Source organism: Accipiter gentilis, chromosome 24 (assembly GCF_929443795.1).
Source record: "Accipiter gentilis chromosome 24, bAccGen1.1, whole genome shotgun sequence".
NCBI classification, from domain to species: Eukaryota; Metazoa; Chordata; class Aves; order Accipitriformes; family Accipitridae; genus Astur; species Astur gentilis.
In genome coordinates, this window is record NC_064903.1 from 5,048,990 (window position 1) to 5,073,744 (window position 24,755).

General features: G+C 38.8%; 1 protein-coding gene across 2 annotated transcripts in view; it reads right to left on the reverse strand.

The window, feature by feature from the left end:
- COL4A5 (collagen type IV alpha 5 chain) overlaps positions 1–24,755 on the reverse strand; it is an 87,644-nt gene that overhangs the window by 42,835 nt on the left and 20,054 nt on the right. For both annotated transcript variants that reach the window (XM_049827810.1, XM_049827811.1), the window contains exons 2-13: positions 18,317–18,376; positions 8,068–8,157; positions 6,738–6,782; positions 5,941–5,985; positions 5,770–5,832; positions 4,931–4,984; positions 4,178–4,204; positions 2,845–2,925; positions 1,742–1,804; positions 1,159–1,194; positions 1,019–1,060; positions 818–910 (exon numbers count right to left, since the gene is read on the reverse strand). In XM_049827810.1, the coding sequence (XP_049683767.1) occupies positions 818–910; positions 1,019–1,060; positions 1,159–1,194; positions 1,742–1,804; positions 2,845–2,925; positions 4,178–4,204; positions 4,931–4,984; positions 5,770–5,832; positions 5,941–5,985; positions 6,738–6,782; positions 8,068–8,157; positions 18,317–18,376 (699 nt within the window). The remainder of the gene's footprint in view (positions 1–817; positions 911–1,018; positions 1,061–1,158; positions 1,195–1,741; positions 1,805–2,844; positions 2,926–4,177; positions 4,205–4,930; positions 4,985–5,769; positions 5,833–5,940; positions 5,986–6,737; positions 6,783–8,067; positions 8,158–18,316; positions 18,377–24,755) is intronic.

Genomic DNA, 24,755 nt, shown 5'->3' on the forward strand with positions numbered 1-24,755 from the left:
CCTCAAAATATCTACCTCAACTCTTCTATTACTCAGGGTGGTATCTGAGAATACCACAAAAACTTCGAAGAAAGTGTGAAATCCAGGAACTCGTGATCCTGCTGGTGCTGCTCAGACTGTCTATGACTGGCACCCAGAATCAAACGGTACTGTGAAATGTTCCCCAGTGAAGAAGAAAGGAAAAAATATAACTTGAAAAATGGCAACTCTCCCAATGACTTTTTGGCATTTATTAGTGGGGAAGGATCCATACAAATCAAACCAACGGTTCGAGCTTACTGTCATAATATGGCTTGATATTTACTTTTGAGAGGCCAGAAACAGGAAAAGCACTGTATTCAGATCACAAAGAAGAAAGATCTCGGGGTATCACTAATGAAAAAAAAAAGGAGGGGGAGGGGAGGGAAGGGGAAAAAAAAAAAGAAAAAAAGAAATTGAGTTAAAATTTTTGAAAGACTTATTCACAATGGATGACACAGCTGGTTGATTAATGGGGATCTGAATCCCCAGACAGCTTTGATATGCGCAGTCTGGGTGTTCCAAGGAATGAGAATATTTTAACTGCTTTTACTGTTACTACGAACTTCCTTTAAGGGAGTTTCTTAAGAATAGTTATTTTACTAAGGGAAGTAACTGAGCTAATGTGACTGGCATGCCTTCTATTAAATGAAAAGTACTCAGGCCTGAATTATTCAGTACTTTGAGAAAAATAATAGAACCTCTGCAGTAAGCAGGATGTCAGTATATATGAGCCAAACCAATAGAGGCTGCAGCTTGATCACATGCTTATCGTAGTTGGATATAGTTTCCCACTCACCTGATCTCCTTTCTGAAACTCAATGTCATTTGGTCTCTTCTGTTCTCCAATTTGTCCTGGTGGCCCTGGAGGTCCCTGAAGACCTTGTTCACCCTAAAGTGCAAGAAGATGGCAGTTTGTTACAGGCAATACAAGCCAAAATAGCATGCATAAATATTTTGAAAGTAATAAGCAAAAATATCATCATGATCACCTACTCACTTTTTCACCTTTGGGTCCTTGGAAATTCAAACCCATATTACCCTGCAAAAAGTATAACTCATCAGCCCTTAGATGTCACAAATGAACAGAAAGAAGAACAAAACAGTCCACCACCACTATCAATGAGGGAAAGAAAATACCTTAGGTCCTGGCAGCCCTGGTGGACCAGGAGGTCCCTATTAAAAAAGAAAACCAAAACAAAGTCACTTCCAAGCACTCTACATGCCCCCCTTGTGGAAAACAAAAAAGAACAATGTTGCTACTTTGACTCCTGTGCATTATACTCATGTTGACTCTGCCTTCCTCTGAGAGCTCTTCCTCATGCCCTTTAGCTTCACAAATATGTGAGAAACTAGTTCTTCCTTTAAGTGAGAATGTCAAACAAAATTAAACAGTCAGGTATTAAACATTAAGGAAAGAATCATTCTGGTCTAAATAAGCTAAATCTTGTCCCTCAGGTTTCACACAAATAAGGAGCCTGCACAAAGATTCAGCCCAATTTAAAGCAAATAGAACTCTGGGAACAGGCTGTTTCAAATGTATCACATTTAAATCTGCACAGTAGCAGCTCCAGGGTGAACTGAATGCATGGTTGCTGTTGTCTTCATACCAAGTCTTTACTACCAAGATCTCTGCAATTTACTGACCTGCCTCTGAGAATATGAAACAAAGAAGTAACTGCCCCATTTAACGCTATATGGGTAACAGGTTAAAGAAACTTACCGTCAAACCTGGGGGCCCTGGAGGGCCAACTGGACCTGGTATTCCCATGGAGCCAGGTGGGCCCTGTTGAGAAAGTGGAGGACACTATGAGAGAGGCACCTTTTTATAAAAAAAAACAGCGAGACCTTCAAGGTCAAAAAACCCCAACAGCTGGCACCCCATACACGTCAAATCAGAGTAGCTGACCACTAATCTACCAATCTGTCCTTGGGGAAAGGCCTAAAGGAGTGTACATTGTGTTAGGAGTGTTCTGCTCTGAACATCAATATCTCTCTTTGGCTTGGATAAGGGAATGCTTTTTTGTTTTGTTTTGAACTACTTTTGCACTTTCTTTCTCTTCATGCACTGAGAGAGAACAACAAAACACTTTGTATTTGTGATTCTTCCCAGCCAGAAACAGACAATAGGGAAGCACAGATCAGAGGAACAGAAATGCTAACAGGCTTAGTCTGGTCAGAATAGCCTGGGGCTTGCTTCTCTGTACCAGGAAATGGGAGTTTCTGGCTTCTGTCCAGTCCAGGCCGATAGACTCATTTTCTGCTCCCCTTGTTCTTCCACTAAAGCAATGAATGGCTCAGTGGGGAAGCACAGGGCCCGGAGTCACTAGCTGTTTTCACAGAAGACTGCTGGGAGAACAGAAACACTGTTCAGGAGATGCAACATGAGGAGAACAGCTGAGACAGTACCCTCTCTTCCCACCATCCAAAATAGTGGCTACAGCCCAGGAAGGCAGATGTTACTTGCTTTACCTCAGGGTGAAGGGAAGGGAACTCCAGAACTGATACAGAGAATGTCTAGGAAGGGGGAACAGGGAGGGGAAATAGAGAAGCAACTCAGTAACTGTGACTACTGTTGTCTTCTGGATACCACTTTCCTGATCAGGGGACCTTTCTGGCCTCTGGGGGTCACCCTATTAAGAGCAATATGGAAGCACTTACTTTCCCTCAAGCCATAAACCAGAGGTACATTAAATGTGAGCCCTGCTTCTCCACATAAACATATGGATCCCCTAGCACCAAATATTCCAATTTCACTGTAATGCAAATACTTTTCATGTTATCTTTTTGACAGAACACAGCCTAATAGTACTTTACAGAACTTACAGGTATCCCTGGAAGACCTGGAAATCCTGGGTCACCCTTCTCTCCTGGCAGCAAGGATGTAATTATTTCACCTACTTCACCCTAGAAGAACAAGAGCCGACTTTAATTATTAGCACTTTTTACAGTTCTTCATCACCATTCTGACTTCAAAGGACACATAGTGGCTCTTAAGACTCTGAGAGACTCAGAGTTATGCTATACCCTAGCAGTACTCTTTAATATAAGTACTAGATTCTCCAAGAATAGCTCTTTTTAGGAGAGACGAGAATTCTTTAAATGGCTAAACTACCAACTATTAAAAAGCTCTCTTTTTATATGTACAAACATATCAGCATTGATTTAAATTCCAAAAGATTAGGGGATTGGAATACAAATGCTTCACAAAAGAAAGAGACATTCTAGCTCCATGTGAAAGCAGTGGATAGGACACAACAGAAGAAAAGGTCATTCAGTTTTTTCCCAGTGTCCCACCTCATGCAATTAATGCCGAGTATGCTCTTATAATAGCCATGCTTCATGTTCTATACTGAAGCACAGTTTCGTATTGATTTCAAGGAAGATCTTTGTTTTAAAAGTATGTGTTCTGATCTGCTTGCCTTTTAATATCTTTAAAACAATTGGGAAGAAAAGGACCCGAGAAAAACAATTCAGTTTAATAGTCACAATTTCCCAGTACCTGTGTTATGCTGTCCTCTCAGGAGTCTATTGGAATAGTTCTGTGGGTCAAGTTTCCTTTCAAATGTATTTGAACCAAAACTGATGTTTTGGCCCATGCTCAAATAGGTCAAGGATACAACAAAAAACCCCTTAAAAAATAAAATGGGTCTTTAAGGTCCAAAATCAGATTATGAGAGTATTTACATTAGGAGAAAAAGCCATCTACGCAGTAATCTATACAGTAGAAAGCGTGTTTTCAAAAGGAACATAAGATGTTGCACTATTCTCTTCACTGGATATTTTAAGTTATTATTGCTTAGTCTCTAGTAGTGTTCTTAAGCATGCACAGGTAGACTCCTGGGTGTTCGTAGGCATTTTGCCAACCTGATGCCTCACAACACAAACACACACTGTCCCTTACACTCCCAAGGAAACCAGCTTCATAAAACAGTCTGCTGCTTCCAGAATTACTAACCCAAATTGAGTAAAGCTACTGCAGAACTTCCCGTTAGTTGCACTGGAGTGGCCTAGAAACCCTAAGCTTTCTGCAGAATATCACTCCAGGTTCCAGTAGGTGCACATGGTCTTGCATAAAAGCAAGCAGGTTACTTACACCAGATCACACTGTACAGCCATGCCTGGTTAGTACTTTGATGTGCGAGTATAGAACACTTACCTTCATACCTGGCAGACCAGGGGGTCCCTTTGTTTAAAAGAAACAAAAAATACAAGAAAGATCAATAGAAATAAATAATTGGTGTGTTATTTGCAAACCACTAATCAGATCTACAGCATGAGGCAAGCATTAAAGAGAAATCTAAAAAAAAGATATGAAACAGGGGAAAATAATTTTTTTTGTCATCTTCAGAATCAAATGGAAAAATTAGAGAAGTACTTCCACAGTGAATGTTGAGCATTAAAGGGACTACATTTCCATTTCCTAGCAATTTGTTTCTTTATTGCCTCCTATTACCCACCCTGTCTACTACATTTCTTTCTGTTTGTACTTCGGTTCTGACATTCACTTTGCTGTACCTCCTTGTGTTTTATAATGAAAACACCCTACATTGTCTCTTTTTTCTACCCCATTAATCAATCACAGGTAAGATTCTTCAGATGTACCAGATGAAAGTATCAAGATCTTACTTCTCTGACACATATGCATGTATTTGTATTTTTCTGCAGGTGGCAAAGCATGTCAGCATGTGAGAATTCAAAGGGCTTTTCATTAGCTTTGCCACAGCATGCAGCAAAGCTCACTTCTATTGCACATCTAAGATATTCTGATTAACCATAAAAAATTTAATACGTTCTTATTTATTAAAAGAACAACTGCAAAAAGAGGCTGATATTTATCTGATCTTTCACAGATCTAAGTAGAAGTCTTTCAGTAGATTACAGGTAGCTGATCCAGAAATCTTTTACTTACAGGAGGCCCTTGTAAACCAGGAAAACCTGGACTGCCTGGGAATCCACGCTCTCCCTTAGGGATGAAGAAAATGATTAGCCAAAACCAAACCAAACCAAAAACAGATAAACAAATTTTGGCTGAAAAGTCCAGTTTCATGGTTAGCTTATGACTCTAGAGTAGCAAATTGTATTGCAACAAGCTATAGGATAAACAGTTTGTTAAATCACACAACTGATTGAAACAGAACTTTCCACATTCAGATATTTCCACATACTTCCAGGCAAAGTACTATACTACAAAGATGGAAAACACACATAGTGCTATAGAAGATCAACTTCTTTTATGAAAATATAATAACATGAAGCTAAGTAACATGTCAGAATGAAAGTGACTCCTTCCAACAAGGATACTGAATCAGTATTTTCAGTGTAATATTATTAAAAATTAATAATTAAAAAGTCCCACTTTGAAACAAGGACATAGGTAATGAGCTTTTCTTGGTAGCAAGAGTCTACTACAAAGATGAGATGCAGTGTATGTTCTAATTAGCAGACACTCCTCTGAGCTGTTAGCCACAAAATTAAGGATTAGAACAAAGAATTTACATTGGCTGCGGAGTATAAATGTTGTGTCTTGGTGCTGGCAATTTCTGGCAAAGCTTCTGCTTCAACTACCAGACCATGACCCCTTCTCTCAGATATGTGTGTAAGTCTGAATTATCTTGGAATTACCTGCACAACTCAGTAACAGCAAGCACTGCTGCACATAATAAACTAAACATATGGGCTACAGCCAGGAGAACAAGAGGTCTTTATCATATTATTGTTGCATTGTTAAGAATTTTAAAGGGATTCCACCTTTGTTCCATTGCATCCCGGGATACCCTGAGGTCCTGGTGGCCCATCTTGTCCTGGTAATCCCTTTAAAGTGGAAAAGAAGAAATAAGAGTTATAGCTTGTAGAATGCTCTTCTGGGCCTGAAAGACAAAAGTGAACAGATTCATATCTATACAACCCATTCCTACTCACAGGAAGTCCTGGTGTTCCTGGAAATCCTGGAAGTCCTGGCGGTCCCTAGAAGGAAATTAACCATATATTTTTTAAACAGCATGGTACAAATGGATGTGCAAAGGGATTTACCAAGATTTTACTAAATGTAGCCTATTTGTGTGTATATAAGTAAAGAAAAACAGAAACATCTGAATCACCTGTAAAAAAAGAATGCCATGCTCGATAGCCATCAAGGTTCTTACCCTTCTTTCAGGGAAATATCCACAAAAACATAGGGAAGACAATGCAGAACAGCTAAAGTAATAGTATGTAGCTATATGGAGAAAAGAAATGAACACTCATGGTGTGGTAAATGGATGTGTCCCAATGAAGCCACAGCTGCATCAATTGTCACCAGCTGAGGGGTCTGACAAAAAGAAAAAGCAAAGGCACAAAACCTAAAGGATTTCCAGACAAATCAACCTCTCCCATATCAAGCCTACATAACACTGTGTCTACTTCAGAATAAATTGAACCAAAGTTACTGCTGCTTGTTTAGGTCCTGTATAGCAAAACAGATCAAATAATTACTGGGGCTACTCTCCCTAATGAGTTTATGAAAGAAATATAAGCAATACATAAGATTGTATTATTTATGCAATCTTATATTACTTATAAAAAGTAATACAATCTTTTCTAGCTGGTAGATAAATTACTATTCAGATTTAAGTTAATCCCCACCCCATAAATTAACACTTTTGTGAGGACCCACTCAATGCCTGGCAGTCTTTATCCATAATTCCAATATATCACCCTGAAACTGCACCAATACTTACTCTGATTCCTTTGGGTCCAATAGGCCCTGGAAGTCCATCATCACCCTAAAAAAAATCAACAAACAAACAAAAAACCCACACTCAAGTTTGCAGTCTGCCTTTCTATCAAATTAAACTGTAAGCATGATAAAATTTCTTCTAGATGTTTATAGTAAGTGGAGTAAAAGTTATATTAGTCGTCATTTCCTGAGTAAAAGGGTTCAAAATTATTTTATTTTGGGCGTTGGACTTTGAATGGAAAAGTATTTGTTACAGCTGATAAACCATGACGTACAGGAAATGTTTTTTTTTTAAAAAAAATCAAAGCTCTTTTACGGGTGCTTATAAGCAGACACCTGTTGTGTTTTCATCAACTATCCTACAGTGACCTCTTGTGGGCAAAACAAGATATACAAGATTAAATGTGAATGATACCATAACCATTATTATTTTGTATTACGATAATGCAGAACTTCATATCAAAATCTTGAGAAGAAAATGAATTTATAGAATAAAAATATAATCAAAGTTTCTAGTCCAAGACCCCTCTGTTGTTTCTCTCTTGTTATACCAGACTAATCTTTTCTTTTAGTGTAGACTTTCATTTTTTTTCGTATCACCTACCTATTTTTTTCTTTGCTTCTTTTTGTTGTGCTCCTGTTAGATTGGACTGTGAGCATTTGCAAAAGAAATGGCAGATCCTGGATAATCTTGTGTATATTAAACATGTATGCATTCAGAGGAAGGCTTTTTGACATTTTAATGCTGTATTACACCATTTGAGCATAATGATGTAATTCAGTAGCAAATAAAAATAAACTGAAAACCTCCAGGAAAAGAAAAGAGCATTCCTCAGTTGTCTGTGCATAAGTTCAATGAGGCTTTCATTTGCATTGCCCCACCCAAAAGCAGCCCAGGAATGCCACCAGGTGCAAACAACAGTTTACCTATGTGGTGGGAACCCTCCAGGCAGCTGACAGCCAAACACCACTCTTATCAGTAAACTAAGTGATGGAGTGCATTGTTGCAAGGACTAATAAACCTATGTTACAGCACCTTGCCAAACCTGTTCTTTGACCTTAATTTGCAGTACCTAGTGAAAGGACACAACTGTGCATGTAGTATTTGCAAGCACATGGGTAGGTGAAGAATAGGAAACTTACAGTAATCTTTTTCCTCTGCTCACTATTCAAACCAACCAAACAAAAAACTTATGTCATATCCCAACATCTGAAGATTTTGACTATTAAACAAGTGATAATCAGGTGTTCTGGAATGATTTAGGATCAGCACTACAAGCAAGCTAACACTATCTAGCATTTTCATGCTACTCAGGTGAATTGGGACTTACCTTCAAGCCTCTTGGACCAGGTGGTCCTTCTGGTCCTGGAAATCCGGGCAAACCTGGCTGTCCTTCCAAGCCTGGGAATCCCCTTTCACCCTACAAAAAGAACAGATGATGGTGGAGGTGTATCATGACAAAAGCACAAGCTATAATAGAAAATTCAGAAAACACATTATCTTTCTGGTTTTCTATAGGAACTCATGATACAGACAAACTAACACTGTGATTAAACATCTCACCTGCTTAGCTACAGAAATTCCTGAACATACACATGCATTACCTTTAATTACACCACTTAAACAGGTTTCATAGGATGTTTATCCAGTATTTAAGCCACCTATTTACCAAAATAATTCAACCGCCTGTTTCTCCTGTACTGCTTAAAACTCTCCCCCCTTCCTATAAAAACATAGCTTTATTAGTTACTAAGTCTCTCCTGAAAACTCACATCTGCTGCAACATGTATAAAAACTCTCAGAAGGGTGTAGATTTTGCTGCTATACTGTGACTGTTGTTTATTATTTCACAGTTGCAAGACTGTAATGTGTAACATAAAAGCAACTAAGATCCTGGTCATGCACTGTAGGCTAAACACTGTACAAATACAGAACATAAACAGGGTTCCAGCCCAAAGTGCTTACAATCTAAATCAAGGGAGACAGACACATGATGGGAAAGAAACAAGGTTTCTTATTCTTTATCTGCCACCTCCTGCTAAAATTATAAGCTCTCAAGCAGGAAGCATATTTTGCTAAATATTTATGCAATGTTTAGCCATGCTAGCCCATAAGTAGTGTAACAAAAACCATATGCCACCATATGCTGCCCTCTAACTTGTTAGTGTAAGTTAATGTCACTTACCTGCAGTTTCAGAGTATGCATAGCTGCAAATTTATAAAATATTTACTTTTATTCCTTGTATGTCATAAATTCACAAAAATCAGTAAATATCAAGGTTTCAATTGGAACAGAAAAGTTAGGAAATACTGGAATTAATACACCTTTTTGTGCATATATGTATTATGGCACACTTTTCAACTGTGTAAACAGATATTTCCTACAGCTCTGTTACATTAATCAGTATATATAACTGCTTATGAAACAGGCAGTTGTTCAGCATTATTCCTTATTGCTCAAACAGATAGGTTTGGTTCCTATCTGCAAAAACCTTCTGTTTATTTACCCCAATTATTTTTTCACAACAACTACATGAACTGCCAAAGAAATGTTCCACCCTAACAAGCATCTTAATCACTAGGTTAGAGTTGTGCAGGCTTTTGCACATTCTCTTTAAACCAATTCATCCTGAATTTTTATTTTCTTGTGCTGCTTCAGCAAGAATGTGAGTAGTAGCTCCCACATCTATTATCTGGCAGCCTACCAGCTGTGGCACTCTCTAGGAACTTGGGAGGTCCTGCCTAGCTCTCCTCAGCCAGGTGAAAGAACAGAACCAGCAATCTTACATCTTCAAGAAGACAGCAGCAGAGAAGTGAAGACTGGGGACTGCAAGCAGACAGAAGCATCTAACTACAGCCTTGAGCACAATATGCAAAAAACAATATTAAAGCTTTACTCATCTCCTCTCTATTTTCCATAAGCAGCTGTACGCTGAGCACAATAGCAAGTATTCAGCATGACAGCAGTGTTAAGTCTCATTCTTAAATCCTAATTTTCTCACTATACTGCTTAGGTAGGTGCTTTGTATTCCACTGTGGGGAGCAGGAACTTAGAAGTTGCATTCAAAACATTTACAAGATGCTGAGTTCTCACAAAAATTTTCCAGGGAAAGTAACAGAGCCTCTCTTCCTGCCTTCTTTTCCAGTACTTGTTATACTGCTTCCTTAGAAACACAAGACGAAAAATCTTTTGGATGAGAGATTAAAGCCTGTGCATAAGCAAGAGCAGCAACCTTAGAGAGGAAACAACTAAGCTGTATTTGGTCCTACCTATACAGTGAGACTCAGAAGGATTCCTTGGATAGGAATGGACAGCTCATTAACTGGTCTGCTAAGTTGGTTTCCTATTAATTAAAATGTAAACATACTCCTCTTTTACTGTAGGTCACATATTGCTTTCTTATACAGGATAGACATCTTTTCTCCCCTGTGGAAATGCTGAAATAGCATCATAAATTGAAGCTAGCTTAAGTTTGACAGTCAGGGTCCAGATTGTCTTTTTGCACACAAAGTGCCAGGTTGTACTTTCGCATGGAGCTATACAGCTGGTGTGCTACCTCATCTGAAAAGCAAGACTGTGGAGGAGTGTTACTGTCTCAGACTAGGGTATGAAAGGGCTAGTGTGTCCCTGAAGGAGAGAGAATGAGGAATTTGGGAGTGCCAGATAAGGAAAATATTAGACAGAGCCAGACTTTGGAACAAGCTCTGGCAAGAACTTTGTTTGCATGCTAAGGAAACACACCTGTGTACAAGAGGCATGTCAGATGTGTCAGGTGCTAGCTAGGCTACACAATGCCTACTAATCTCAACTTGGTCACACTTCTTCACAGTTTTGTTAGAGAAAGTAACATCTGCAAATGGTTACTAGAACAGACTTTTAGCAGAGGCTTGGCCTTGCGTGTCATTTAAGGCTAAAGAACTGTTCTCTAAAATGCAACTACTCTGAGGTCTCCATTCTAAGCAGTCACAGAACTGGGAAGCCAAGGCCTTTAAAGTGAAGCCAAACAGCTAAGCAAGAGAAAAAACAATAGGCAACAGATGATGCTAGTAAACTACACTATTGAAACTACGAAATGAGTTCCAAGCCCACTTTGAAAGTGAGCAACAACAATGAGAGCCTTGCATGAAGAAACTGTTGCCAGGGCAACTCCTGTGGAGTTTACCAGCAAATTACCCCCAAGAACGAACAGATGATTTGAAGGACTATGCTTGGGGACAGCTGAGGGATTTACACCAGACACTTCCCAAGGGAAGTGTATCAAACTAATTACAGAGGAAATAGCTGCACTATAATCACTTTTTGATAAAAAAATTGGTTGGAGAAAGAAATGTGGGCAAGTTGGGTAGGGGGAGAAACTAAGCTGATCCAGCTCTCTGGAATACAGGTGATGTTGGGGGAACTTCTTTTATTGTCCTCTACTTCAACTTCTATTAACGAATAGAAGGATTCCATAAGCAAGAACAGTTTTCAGACATTGCTTCTGCCTCCAGGCTTTTCCTATTTAACACCTTGCATGTACAATACTGTTTTCATGAAAATTCACATGGTACAAATTTGCCAGGAAAAACTTCCTGCTGCCTTGCAAGAACATACTGAAACCGAAAAGACATTTTAAAAGTCTTGCCCCAAAAGTCAATACCAAAAAAAGGACATTATGTCATTGGGGATATAATGAGACTTAAGTCCTTGAGTAGCGTGCAATATATTTTCATATAAACGCAAAACCTGACAGTCACTAGCCAGTTTCACTTGCACAGAAGGAACTAAGGAAATCTGGATACTTTTTGTTTCAGACTAGAAACTACTAAAAAGAAACATAAATAGGAAAGGTTTAGGTCAACTCAGATCTCATCTTCCAGTCCTGAAAGTACAGGGTTGTTTCCATAGCAGAACAAAGATGCATCAGCTATAATCCATCATTTCCTTGGGGAATGGGCAAGGAGTCAAATTCTGATCTAAGTGGTAAATCCAGAGTAGCTGGCAAAGCAATTGCCCTCAATCAGCTACACAGATGTGGCAAAACTGTCAGGTTATAAGCTTGAATATTGCTGTTGCGTGGGGGATAGGAAGAGAAAAAAAAGTTGGGAAACACTCTAAAATTACGCTTGAAGCTGCAGCAAGATGTAGCCAATTAAACAGGGACACAGAAAAATTTGGCATAGTTCCATATACTCTAATAATAGGTCACAAGCATTTAAGAAATCAGGGATAGATGCAGTTTTAAAGCATCGCAAGTTATCTACATTTCTAGAATTTCTTCCTGAAACCTAAATATTTATAAATAGACATTATGGGGAGAGAAACCAGGATATTTATTTACACAGATGTGGTATACTTGTGGAAAGAAAAGACTTTGGAAAAAAAGGAGCAAAAAAATATTCGGGAAAGCAGTAGTTGGACAGCCTATTTCAATGCTTATATACATGCAAGAGCCTGGCTGTAACATTTGGCAATAGAGGCACATACTTGCTTCCTGTCCTTGCTATGAAAACAGTGAGCATCAGGAAAAAGTCTAAAGACAGTTAACTATATGTGGCTACTTAAAACTAAATTCACATACAAATGTCTGTAGTAATGTTAAAAGATGTACAGCATAGAAGAAGTGATGCAAGAGACAGTCATATTATTCTCTCCCTTTTCTAAATGATAGGGTGAAAATAACAGCCGCCTCATTCTAATACCAGTCAACATAAATTCTTCCTCAACTTGAAGAACACTGATGAACTTAACAGAATTAGAACTATAGTATCTAATCAAGACCTCATTCAAAACAAACACACCGACCAGCCATGAACAGTAGTGTTAAAGATACAGTTTAATGCAATAAAGAAACCCCCCTGACATAACGTTTATTCTTCAAATCACATCAAATTTCTTCAGAATATCATCTGTGACTTCTTTTGTAAGATGAAACAGTCAAGGTTTAATGGTCAGTGGTCACCTGCCAGGGTTGTAAACCTTTCAGAATACAGGGCCATATTAGTGCAGTTCAGGCAAATATTTATGAAGCACAGACACCAATCACATAACTGTTTATGACAAAGTGATTACAATCTGAGAACTTTTAACTATTTCTTAGCAATTTGTATCCAGCAGTGAAAAGAAAAGCTTAGCTTTAGCTGTACTAAATTTTACTGTGACAAAGGCAGAAGGTAATAGGGATCTTGAGTACATATACTGATAATTTTCTTCTGAGACTCAGAGCTCCAAGAATATACATCCAAAGAGTCCAAGATATTCTTCCTTTGTAAGGCGTATGGATTTCTTGTATCTGCGTACAAAGGCAAAGTATCTGAAATGCCTTCAGAGCTCAGATATTACAAGCTGTTCTTGCCAGACTCCCAGACACCAAGCTTGTATGAGATCATCTATTCGGAACTTACAACCCAGTTGAGTGTTTGGAATTGCACCCCCTATACTGTCACAAACCAACCCAGTAAACTCAGCACCTTCTGAAGTTCTCCTTTAAAAGGCCATGGACTAACAAAATGTAATAACTAAAGAATAGCTTCTTAATCAATTTAACTTAATTTGAATGGGTAGAACCCAATAGTCCTACTCATCAAAAATAGCGTAATGTATTTGCAGTTATTTTGAGGGGGAACTGCATCTTAGCTGCTGTGAAAAACATGGTCCCTCCCACCTTAAGCCACATGTTCCTATCACAAATAGTTGTGCTGCAACACATCTTGCATGAAGGAACTGACCAAGCTGAAATCTAACCTAGTTTACAAAGAAACTTATTTTCAGTGAGATCAGTTTACTGACAGCTCTGAACATGGCCACACAAGCTCCAGAGGAGGAATTGGAATACCTAGCTAAGGGAAGTTATGAAAGCCTATTTCAGCAGCAGCATGTACTACCACTTTAAAGCAAAACCACAGTAGTCTTGGGGTACATGCCCTCTCAGTGACTAAGATGCATGCAGCTTGCCTGCTGTAGCCCTTGGCCCTCAGTCTTCATCAGCTGGAGCAGCTGAGATTCAGTACCATCCCTCTCCTCCTCTCCAGTCTCTGTAGTGCCGATCTTATCAGCATCTTTGGATCTTGTTTTCAGCTGAGGTAAAACCAGCCCAATAATCTACAAGTCTTACTGGTTTCTCTTAGGAATTGCTCCATGTGCAGTGTCAGCTGTGTTTATTTCTTTAGCTAGCTTTTACTCATGAACTAGCTTTTAAGCATTAAAGCAGGTTAATCTCAAAAGTGCTGAGCAATATTTAAAGCCCAATCATAATCCAGTTCCTTAAGTGAAAAGCAATTATACACTTCTCTTCCACTCGAAAAGTGAGAGCAATTCTTACAAGCACCTGTATGTAGCACCTTAATCATTTACTTCAGTTTTAATATTCTTTACAGATCCAGTTCACTACTGAGCAAGCTCACTGTGAGTAGCAGCACACTGGCTCCCAGCTGCAATCCATTTTTACTGACTTCTCCAGTAAATTCCATTTTAGATGTATTTGAATTTTACCCTACCCATTTATATTTAAGTTTAGTAAGGTGGGCCTGAGCAGAGGAAGAAAACTTAAGTGCACCAATTTTTGTCAGCTATGGTACTATGGATTTCAAAAAAAAAAAAAAAAAAAAAAAAAAAAAAAAAAGGCTGCTTACAGTGCTTTGATTCTCCAACAGATAACATGCTACTGATGCTATAAGGGCTCAAGGCAGAGGCAGAGTTAAACAAGAATCACTGGCAGTGTGGACGCAGTTAAATAAGAGCTGTGGCTCTCCAAGGCAAGACAAGAAAATAGTTTGCCTATTTGTTACAGTTCAATTTGTATTACTTTACCTGATCTGTTAAAATTTGGATATCCTGAAGGGAATGCTAGGATGCTTAGGAAGAAGGCTACTTTTGAGTCTCAAAAGGAACGCTTTAGGCTCTGCTAAGCTGAACAAAGCAGCACTTCTTAGTTGACTTAATGCAAGTGGACAGCAACTTGGATGCAGAAGCTGGTTTCAGGCCAGAAGTAAAACACAGTGGAACAGAAGCGCAGGGCTCAGCTGAGTCCATTTGACAAGGCTTTTCCTGTCTTCCCAGTACAGAACTAGGTTCCATACACCTGACTTCCAGTCATTCTACAACTACCTTGTCACACTCTCAATGGGAAAATGAAAGAGAGAGATAATTTAAACAGCTCCTTGTTTAATGCTCTTCATACACCAATTAGGCAAGGAGCTATAGAGTTTGACTCCTGGTTCAGAGGTCACTGGAGAAGGAAGTAGAAACACCATGTCAAGTGTCAAATACAAAGCAAAAGCCTGAAACAACTTCTTGCAGCAGCAGTTTACACTCTGCTGGAATAAAGATAGTATTTGCAAGAAAGCTGGGTTGAAGACAGTATCAGGTTTGGAAACTTACATCAAATGTGTAAGTGGTAGACTGTGATGGATCAACCTATTTTAAGATAGCTCTTGATGTCTCATAGTAGTACAAGACAAGAAAAAGGTTAAGGCTGTAAAAACCCAAAGAATTTATAAGAGAAAGCATTATGGATGTCAGTGACAGAACTCTTGTGGTTCCTCAGAGCTGAACTGCTGAATCCATCAATGCATCAAATACTGAGGGCTTTGTAATTATAGGACAACTAACATAATGGGGTGTGTGCATGTATGATCAAAACCAGTTCCACTAGCAACACATCATACTTAAGAAATATGGGCTTTGCTTTTTCGTTGTTCTTTACATAAGGTACATGATGGTCTGCAAGCTTCAGAACGGCTGTCTAAAAAAAACGAAAACAAACCAACCAAACAAAAAACCCCAAACCAAACCACCCCACAGAAAAACCTCTGGCATGCCTCAGGATTATGCTGTGTTTACCTTGATTTAGGTGGAAAACGAATCACAGTTCCCAGATTTTGAAGTGAATCTTCCATTCTAAGGATGGAAAGTTGACTTAGATCTACCAGTTTAATAAGTGGAAGTCTCAGACACCCCCCTTCCCTAAGAGGGCTCAAGACATACAAAAAACCCAAGAAAAAAAAGAAAAGAGAAAGCAGTCTTACCATAGGTGAAGCTCTGTTTTCCTATGTGTGTGTGGTTTTTTTGGTGGGGTTTTTTTTGTGGTTTTGGTTTTGGGTTTTTTTTTGTTTTGTTTTTGGGGGGGGTGTGTGTGTTACATTTTATTGAAAGTTTACACTGATCAATTTGCAGCCCCCCAAGAATTTTCCAGGAAGATGCAGAAACGTTATATAATTATTTGTCTGATCTTATGCTTGTTTTACTGGAGACTTTTTTTCTTTCCCCTCTTCCTTTTCACAAAAGATTATCAGGCTTCTCACTCTTCTGCTCAAGACTTGCTATAATTCACTCCAGAAAAGGCCAACATAGGTTGGAAACTAAATGTGGAAGTGTTTCTCCTGTGCAATTCTCATTAACTATTGGCTAGGATAGTCTGGAGGAGTTGAAACAAAACACACCAAACATAGTGACACTTGAGAGCTTGATCTTGAACAAGGCTCATATGCTCCAGTTGTTGCCTGTATTTGTTCAAAAAGCACCCTCTGACTCCAAACAAACAGTTCCAAGATATTCTTTACCACAGAAAGGTGACTATCTCAATTTCATTAAATGACTGGAATGTATTGAGCGGGTCATGGTCCCTGCATGTGTAACAGTAGCATAAAGAGAAAGCTGAGTCACTGGGAGAAAATAATTACTTGATTTTACTTAGAAAGCCGGAAGATTTACTTCTAGGTTTTCCTCATCCACACTAGCCAGTCAATACCCATTTGCCCACTGAATTCACAAAATAGCTGTGACTAGTCCAGAAAAAGGCCAACTTAGAATTACAGAAAGGTTCTCCAAAGTTGTACCTGCTATGATTGTATTGGGAATGTAAGCCTAATGCTTAAGTGCCTTCAAACTAAACCTGAAATAGTCCTGTGACTAGTGTGAGGATACATCTGGTTTGGCCACCTGCAATTGAAGATCCTGTAGGAAAGCATCAACCAGGTTCATGTTTTGGCTAACCGAATCTAACTCAGAAAGCTTGCTATCAAGGGGATACTGTTCTTCACTAGGTATGTAAATTGGGAATATACTTGATGAACTAAAAGAAGAATGCCAAGGAACGACCTCATCTGTCTGTAGCTATCTGGATGGCAGGTGTGGCACCAAGAATTACACTGAATTTTGGACGCTTGCCTTGTTTAACCTCAGCCAATAGTAAAATTCTGCATCAGGACATTATAGTGCCAATGCAGTCACTGATTATTTTTGCATTACTTTCATTCATTTGAGGTTACACTTGTTTACGAAATGTCAAAAATCACCACTGAAATGTGTCAAAAATTAATCTAGAGCACTAACAGCCTTCTAGAACCTTGCTAAGATAGGGTAAGTGGTTTGATAAGACAGGCTCATCAAACTCTTTTTTATCAGTTCACATCTTTAAGAAGACTCCACTGTATCTCAAGCAAACTGTTTACAAGACTAAGAGTGGAAGTGTTTCAGGCAGTCTCTCTCCCTTGCAGTAATCACATCCCATTCATTCCTTGTGACAACATCGGTTACGTTGGAACTAATTAACCACAATTTAACTTACAACTAGGCTCCTACACTTGAGAAAAGGTTCGATTCAGGCAAGTACTGAGCTGTGTATCTACCCTGCATTGCAACTAAAAGAAATGCTGGGCTCCTATAATTTCCTCAAAGGAAAAAATTGTAAAACAATAAGAAATAATGGCGATAGAAACATGAAGTACTGCACAGATATATTGAACTCGGGCAGTGAGGTTGGAAGTCAAAGGTACATGGAAGCAGGAAAACTCCAAGAGGTCAACATGCATCTCTTGGCCTTAGGACACTGGGCAGTCCAAACAGCCTGTTGCACTGATGAACCACACAGGGTTATTTCTGGGTTGGGGATGGTTTTTACTCTGCATGATCTGAGAATATATGTTTGGTCATTAACTAGCTGCTTGCTTGGGTGGCAGCTATGTATGTTGGGAAAGTTGCATCTGAATTGTCACTTTCACAGTCCAGCTGAGCAACTGGACAGCAGCAGCAATATACAGCCATACAAGCTATGAGGTAAGAAAAAGTCCAAGTTCAGAGCACAATAGTTAAATATTAACTACTTACAAGCAGGCAATGCAAGGAAAGTGGGAAAGCAACCGACACTCACTCTGGCTTTAAATTCCCAATGAAGCGTTACTAGCATAGCCATTATTGTACAATCCACACCTTAGCTTGTCCACACTAACTAGTGTAGGCAGGCCTTGGCAGTAAATAGGAATTCTTTCTATTTTACTACGATTTGTGTCTTTTCTGTTTTTCACTCCTACATAGCTGGAGAAATTTGTGCCATCATTCACCATTCTTGAGAAAATAATGATATGAAATTCTGTACACCATCAGATGGACCAGCTGGTCTAACTGAATACCTCAAGTTGTTATAACAGCTATGCTCTTTGGTGCATGGCCACACTACGGTCAAAGAAAATAAGACATGAGCAAGAAAAAAAAAAAAGCTGTCATCCATAAGCTTCAGTTATCTGAAGTTGGCATATGGCTCAGTAGTTTGTGTGTTGATCTGCCAGTAAAATAAGAAAAAAAATAAATTATATATATTTACCTTTTCACCTTTTACTCCACTGCAGTCACATTTGGATAAAGATGTGCATCCATGGCAAGCCTTTAAAGACATAAGAAATAAAACTGGATATTTTTAATCAGCATAAGACTATATGAAGTCTTTAACACTATTACAAAAGTTAGTCTAAAATGTAAGTCTACAGAGTTTGACATCTAGCCATTATACATGCATTCAAAGTAGATACAGTTAAATAAGTTCAATCATCTTTATTAATACCCATGCTTGTACATAAGTATATTACAGTTTCCTGGAAATTTTAGACTTTTAAATTTATGCTTAAACACCATTTACTCTAAGGCAAGGTACAACACAACTCCTATGGCCAAAGGGCCAGAACGTCAATAAAACAGGCTCTTCAGCACATGACTCCACACTGAGAAGTCCAATTATGGTTCCCACCAGTAGATGTCAGGTTTTGCACAAAGAGTTTAACCAAGCCTGAAACTTACAAGCATATTTGTGATAGTTATTGGAAAAATACTTACTACACAATTAATTCCCTGCCCCAGCTCAGTTATTGAGAAAAGGTTTTTAAAAAACTCTAGATTTTATCTAGCTGCATTCACACTCCATTACAAAGCATGACAACTCAGTTACAACAGTCTCTAGCATAAGGGGAGTGACAGCCATATATTAAAGGGTCAGAGGAGGGAGATGTGGAAGCTTGACTCACAAAGGAGATCCAAGTTAGGTAGCCTTTCCATACTACACTTCCTTAGTTTATATTCTTTCACCCCCACCCCAACATGGGATACTCATTAGAGCTTTGTGTTGATTTCAGAGATAAGCAGATATGTTTACAGAAGTGAGATTTCTAGACTTTTTTTTTTTTTTTTGGTAGAATGCCTCCACATAATACACAAGGTCATCAATTTTCAAACTTCTTTATAATTAAAAACCATGACCCACATTAGAAGATAACGCTACCTGAAATACTTTAGGGTTTAACTTGTTCTGAGAACAGGTGCAGCATTGAATTAAAAAAATACAGCACATACTTTGAAAGTTTGAAAAGCTGAGCGTTTGGGGTCCTCCCCCCAGTAGTCGACAGAGAACATTATGTACAAAGTTTCAATCAAGCAGGAAACCATTTGGTGTGTCAGATCTAAAGTACACCCACACTTGAATTCTAGTCTTCGTTATCACAGAAGCATTTAAAGACATGACCCATCAACCTATCTGGCATTAGGAATGTTCTGGCTCTTAGCCTAAACACACTACCAAGCATCAGACTGAAACCAGAAGTAGCTTAATTCACCTGGAGCTACACAAACCCAGGATCAACTAAAGCATCTTGTAGCAAAAGGCAGAGCTTTAAGTATAGCAGTAGTGCTACATGACAAGACTAGGGCATCTCTCCAAATCTTCCATTTGGCTTTTGTAATCAGTTTCTTGATTTGACATATATGAGAACTCAAAATTCTTAGTTAACGGGGATGTATTGAGCCATTTCTGAAAGTGAAATTGAACTTTATCAGCCAGTTCAGGTTTTCAAATATCAGACTGGACAAAGCCCTGAGGAACCTGGCCTGACCTTATAACTGACCTTGTTTGGAGCAGGGTGCTTGGCTAGATGCCCTTCTGATGTCCCCCTTCAATCCAAGTTATCCTGTGAATTTGGTATCAGATCCTTTTCACTTTTAAAAGTGGACTTTAAAAAAGCAAGTTCCTTGTGAACCAGTTTTAGGATTAATCTTGTTAACAAAGCTTCATTTAAAAGGGATTAACCTTAGTTACATGCAATATTCCCTTGCCTCACAGTACAAGCCTAATACAAAGAAATAGCAAGCTACCTAGCACACTGTGCAGCAGCGCTGGTTTCTTATTACAAAGATAGCATAGAAAGAGCTACATGAAAATCTTTGCTGCCTCCAAGAGGCAGGGGGAGGAAAAATAAAGTAAATCAGTACTGATTTAAAACCACCAAAAGCCATGCAGTGGTAAAACACACATAGGCTAAAATAACACACACATAGAAAGCATAATCAAGATCCTACACAGCAGAAGGAGGATTTATTTAGGTTACAGAACAGAAGAGAATCATTTACTCTTCCTCACAGCTTCCAGATGATGTTTCTAATAGAAATTTCACAAGTTTTCATGTATAAGATAACTGCTGGGGTAAACAGGGAGAAAAGAAGCTAGAGGGGGAAAATGATGGTTTGAGATTACATTGCCCCTTCACAAAACAAGTTAGATGTACACACTTTTGTGAAGGTGAGTTTTTAGACAGTGAAACTCTAGAGTCTCAGCCCTTTGCTACCATATCTCTACAGTAAAACTGCAGAAAACTACATTGTTTTGCTAACGCATTTGGCAGTGCTAACACATTTTCAATGGTGATCCTGTCAGCATCAAGACTACACAAAATAGATCCAATTAATAAAGAAAATGGAATCATGGAATAATTTGGTATGGAAGGAATCACTCAAAGCTGGGCAACTTAGGGCAGGTTGCACAGTTGTCCAGTTGCATGTTGAGTAACTACAGTGATGAAGATCCCACAGGCTCTCTAGGCCCTTGATCTGGTGGTGTCTGACTACCTTCATGGTGAAGCAACCCCCCCCCCCCCCCCCCCAATCTCACCAGAATTCCCTATGCTGCAACTTGGATCCATTGCCTCTTACCCCATGCAGGATGAAAGGAGCCTGGCTCCTTCTTTGCTACACCTTCTTAAGTAGCAAGAAGACAGCCATAAGATTCACCCTCTCCCCTGAAACCTTTTTCTCTCAAGTCCCAGCACATCCCCATACACCCAGCCTCTCAACTCTGGGTGTCCCAAAATAAAGCAAAGAGAGAAGTGATCTTTAAGTCAGTTTGTTTAGAATCAGGGACTTACTTTTGCTGATTTTGAAAGAGCTGACAAGGGAGCACCTTTCCTGCATATGCTGGCAGTAAATAATGGTGGATGTGATGCTGAATGATAAAGTGTATCCTTCCCAATTCTGTGGCATTAAAAAAAAAAAAGTTTTTAAGATGAATCTAAATCTTCCTGTATAAAGTTTTTAAAGAAAGTGTTTCTCTCCCTTATTCTATTTGTAGTTTAAGGAAAAAAGTGCATTGATTTAATCAATATAGTTGGGTTTTTTTTAAACCTGTGACTGTCTTCCAAAGTCATTTATGTATTCAGACTGGATTCCTTACACTTTGAGCTGCCTCTTAACATACACAGTTAGCCTGTCTTGAAGAGTCAGGTGTACTCATTGAACACTTTTTGACAGATGGTTTTGGATATCCAGTTCAGATGCATTAGTTGCAGGAAGGGAACATGGTGTTTCCCAGACAGCAGTGAAGGGAAGCTAAGAGAAGTCTAATCCTGGGAAGATCTATTCACCCACAAGCTTATCAAGAAGTATTCCCTCAGCGGAGTCACTTATCTTCCTGTACAAAAGCTGTATTTGGCAGACTGTGTTCCTTATTTGCATCAACTTGTATCCCCACCAAATTAAGATTTTTTAAATTTTTTTTTTTAAGCTAAAAAGTTTGAAGAGAAAAAGCCCTGAGAATTCGTACTATATCAAGATCAATTCATGCCACTTACAGGTCATATTGCAGTACAGCATAAAAAACAACATAAAGTAAAACATGTTGGCACAGCAAAAAAAAAAGCTTAATGACCTATTCTAAGTGAAAACTTTCTTCTTGTTTAGACTTTTCAATAATCTCAAGGCCTGTTTTACTTGGGAAAGCAGGCACAAAAATTGTGCTACAGGAGAATGCATACTGCATAACAAGCTAGTACAAGTTTGAAAGCCACTCAGCAGCCACAGGCTAGAGATTTCTGATGTCACAGATTTAATTCTGTATCTCATATTAATGCAAAGAAAATCCAGGCTCCATACTATGCATAGCAACACTTGGAATTTCTCCTGCACATGAGCAGTAAGTTATCTACACCTCAATCAAACAAAGCAAGCATATACAATGACTACAATATTTCAAGCATAGAAAAATCTACATTAAGAGCAAGATTTAGATGGTTACTAACAGTAGTTTGCCCTTAGTAACACCTTAACCATCACTAGTTCTGAAAATTAGGTGACTTAACCAGGTTTTCAGACATGGGAAAGTAAATGACTTCAAACCTCAGTGGAACACAGTTACGCTTGGTACATTTGTTACAGGTTAGGGAACTGAACAAGTCACCTGCCTTGTATTAGACAGCCAGCAGCCTTCAGGAGTAGTTCAATTCGTAGGTCTGGCCAGTAGGATACATTGTCTTATGTGACAGGGAAGATGATAAATACTGGATATAATAGTGAGTTGTGGCTTGATCATAAGGAGCTAGTCACAGTCTCTTTGCCTATTAAAATCTTTCAACTACACAAAGGTGGATAAGGAATCAAGGCAGCTTTTAAGAAAAAGACTGAAACTGCTCATATTTGCCTCTAACCTACAGTATTCCTGCCTCAGTCCCCACCATGTACCTGTGAAGATGAACTCACTATCACTGCCATCTCCTTTGCTGTGACTTTTGCATAGCAAGACAAAATCAAGGGCTCTAATTAATCTATTTGAGTTTAGCTAATCCTTTCATTGGATTTTCCTGACAGCTTCTACCCCATTGAATCCATGTGTGGAGAGCAAGTTCTTTTCATTAGTATATAAAAGAAGGGATGGTATTGGGTTACTGGTCAAAGGATAATTCTTCCAGAACAAGCTCAGTCTTTTGTGTCTTACATGGACTGAGGAAAACTGCTTTATGCCACCAACAGAATGTTTTTTGTTTGTTTTTCAAGTTGAAGAAAGAAGTAAACATTTGAAATCAAAGTCACTTCTCACTCTTGGCCACAGGTTTCTTACAGTCAGTTCAGTGAAATGAATAAGCCTAAGTTATCCTCAAAAATTTGTTTTGGCTAAAAGCCTGCCTTATGTATTGGGCACATTGCCCCGCCCCGTTCTCATCAGGCCTAGAGATGTCAGTTACAAGGCAATTTCAGCATATTCCACTCCCTCCTTGCCTCCCAGCTGCCATTCACAACAGTATTGGACAAAATATTTCTAAAAGCCACCAGGTAGATGAATGCTGTTCCTGGAGAGAACAGCAGCTTGGTACTTCCTACAGCTGTGAAGGGGAAAGGCAATCTCTTTTACTGATTACTAAGAGCAAGATAATAAAAGTTAGAGAGGACTGGTTAATGGCTTCAGGTAGGTTAGCCTGACTGTACATCTCAGTCTGTCAGAATCAAAGTAACACAGCACAGTTTAAGCAATACATTAGCTGCCTAACTAAAAGGTTTAGTTGTGAAATTTAGTTGAGCTTCAGAAGTGATTTACCATTATATACACACAGCTGCAGGGAAACCAAACAGTTAATCGTGTGTGTGTAGGGAGGGGTGTAGGAAATACCTAAAACCCCAAACTGAAGTATGCATTAGTACTTAAATAAAGTATCGGTACTTGAACATATAGGAGTTTAACAATATTTTAATACTCTTTCCATGGGAAAGATTACAGGGATAGGGAGGGAAGCCAGTCACTTACAGAGCTTGAAATTTGCAAATTAGAAATTAATGATCAAGAGAAAGAGGTGCAACTTCTTACAGAAGCACAGTAGGTGAATCTGTAAGATGCCTTCGCAAACTGTCAGAAGAGTTCTGACACGACCCAAGTTGCTCACAAATGAATTCTCAATCCAGATATCAGACAGTTGGATAAGAGAAAGAAACAAGAGACAGTCTGAACATTTACAGACTGAGCATTTTCTTTACTCCAACATCTTCCTTTCATACTATTTTATCATGAATCCAGAACTTCCTGTTTGATAACCCCTCTCATTTCTAGAGAAGCACAGTGACATTACTGAACCTACCTAGCAATGAAGTTTGTACTGACAGACTACATGCTTTTCTCGACAGTTCAGTTCTGGTGGCAGCAAAAGGTCAAGTAAGATCAAAAACTGACTTTGTAACAGCCACTGATTTTAAATGCTGGTGTAGCCTGTAACATATTAAGACTCCCTTAGAGATTTAAATGATCACCAAGCTTCAGCATGCAACATCTGTAGGGATTAATATGCACACACCAGCTTCATAAACAGATGTTGTTCTGAAGGGAACCAGAGAGTTATTTGACACCACAACATTGTAAGCTACCTCAACAGGTGAGAATAGTTCCCTCCAGCAGGGAAAAGATGCACAGAAATCACCAGAATAAATTCTGCCTAGGAGAAGTTGGCCAGAATTTTAAAGCAAATTTAAAACTCTGCAACACACTCTGATCACAGGAGCATAACTGAACTGCAGAACAATACTCCATAGTTTGTGAGGGAGGAGCAGAGAGCAAGCAGCAAAGGCTAGAAAAATATGCACTCAAGTCACACTATCCAGCAATTGCTGTTTTGTGTCCTGTATTTGTATGTTCCCGTATTTTTTTTCTAATAACTTCACTAGGATTTGAATACATATAATCAAGCCTT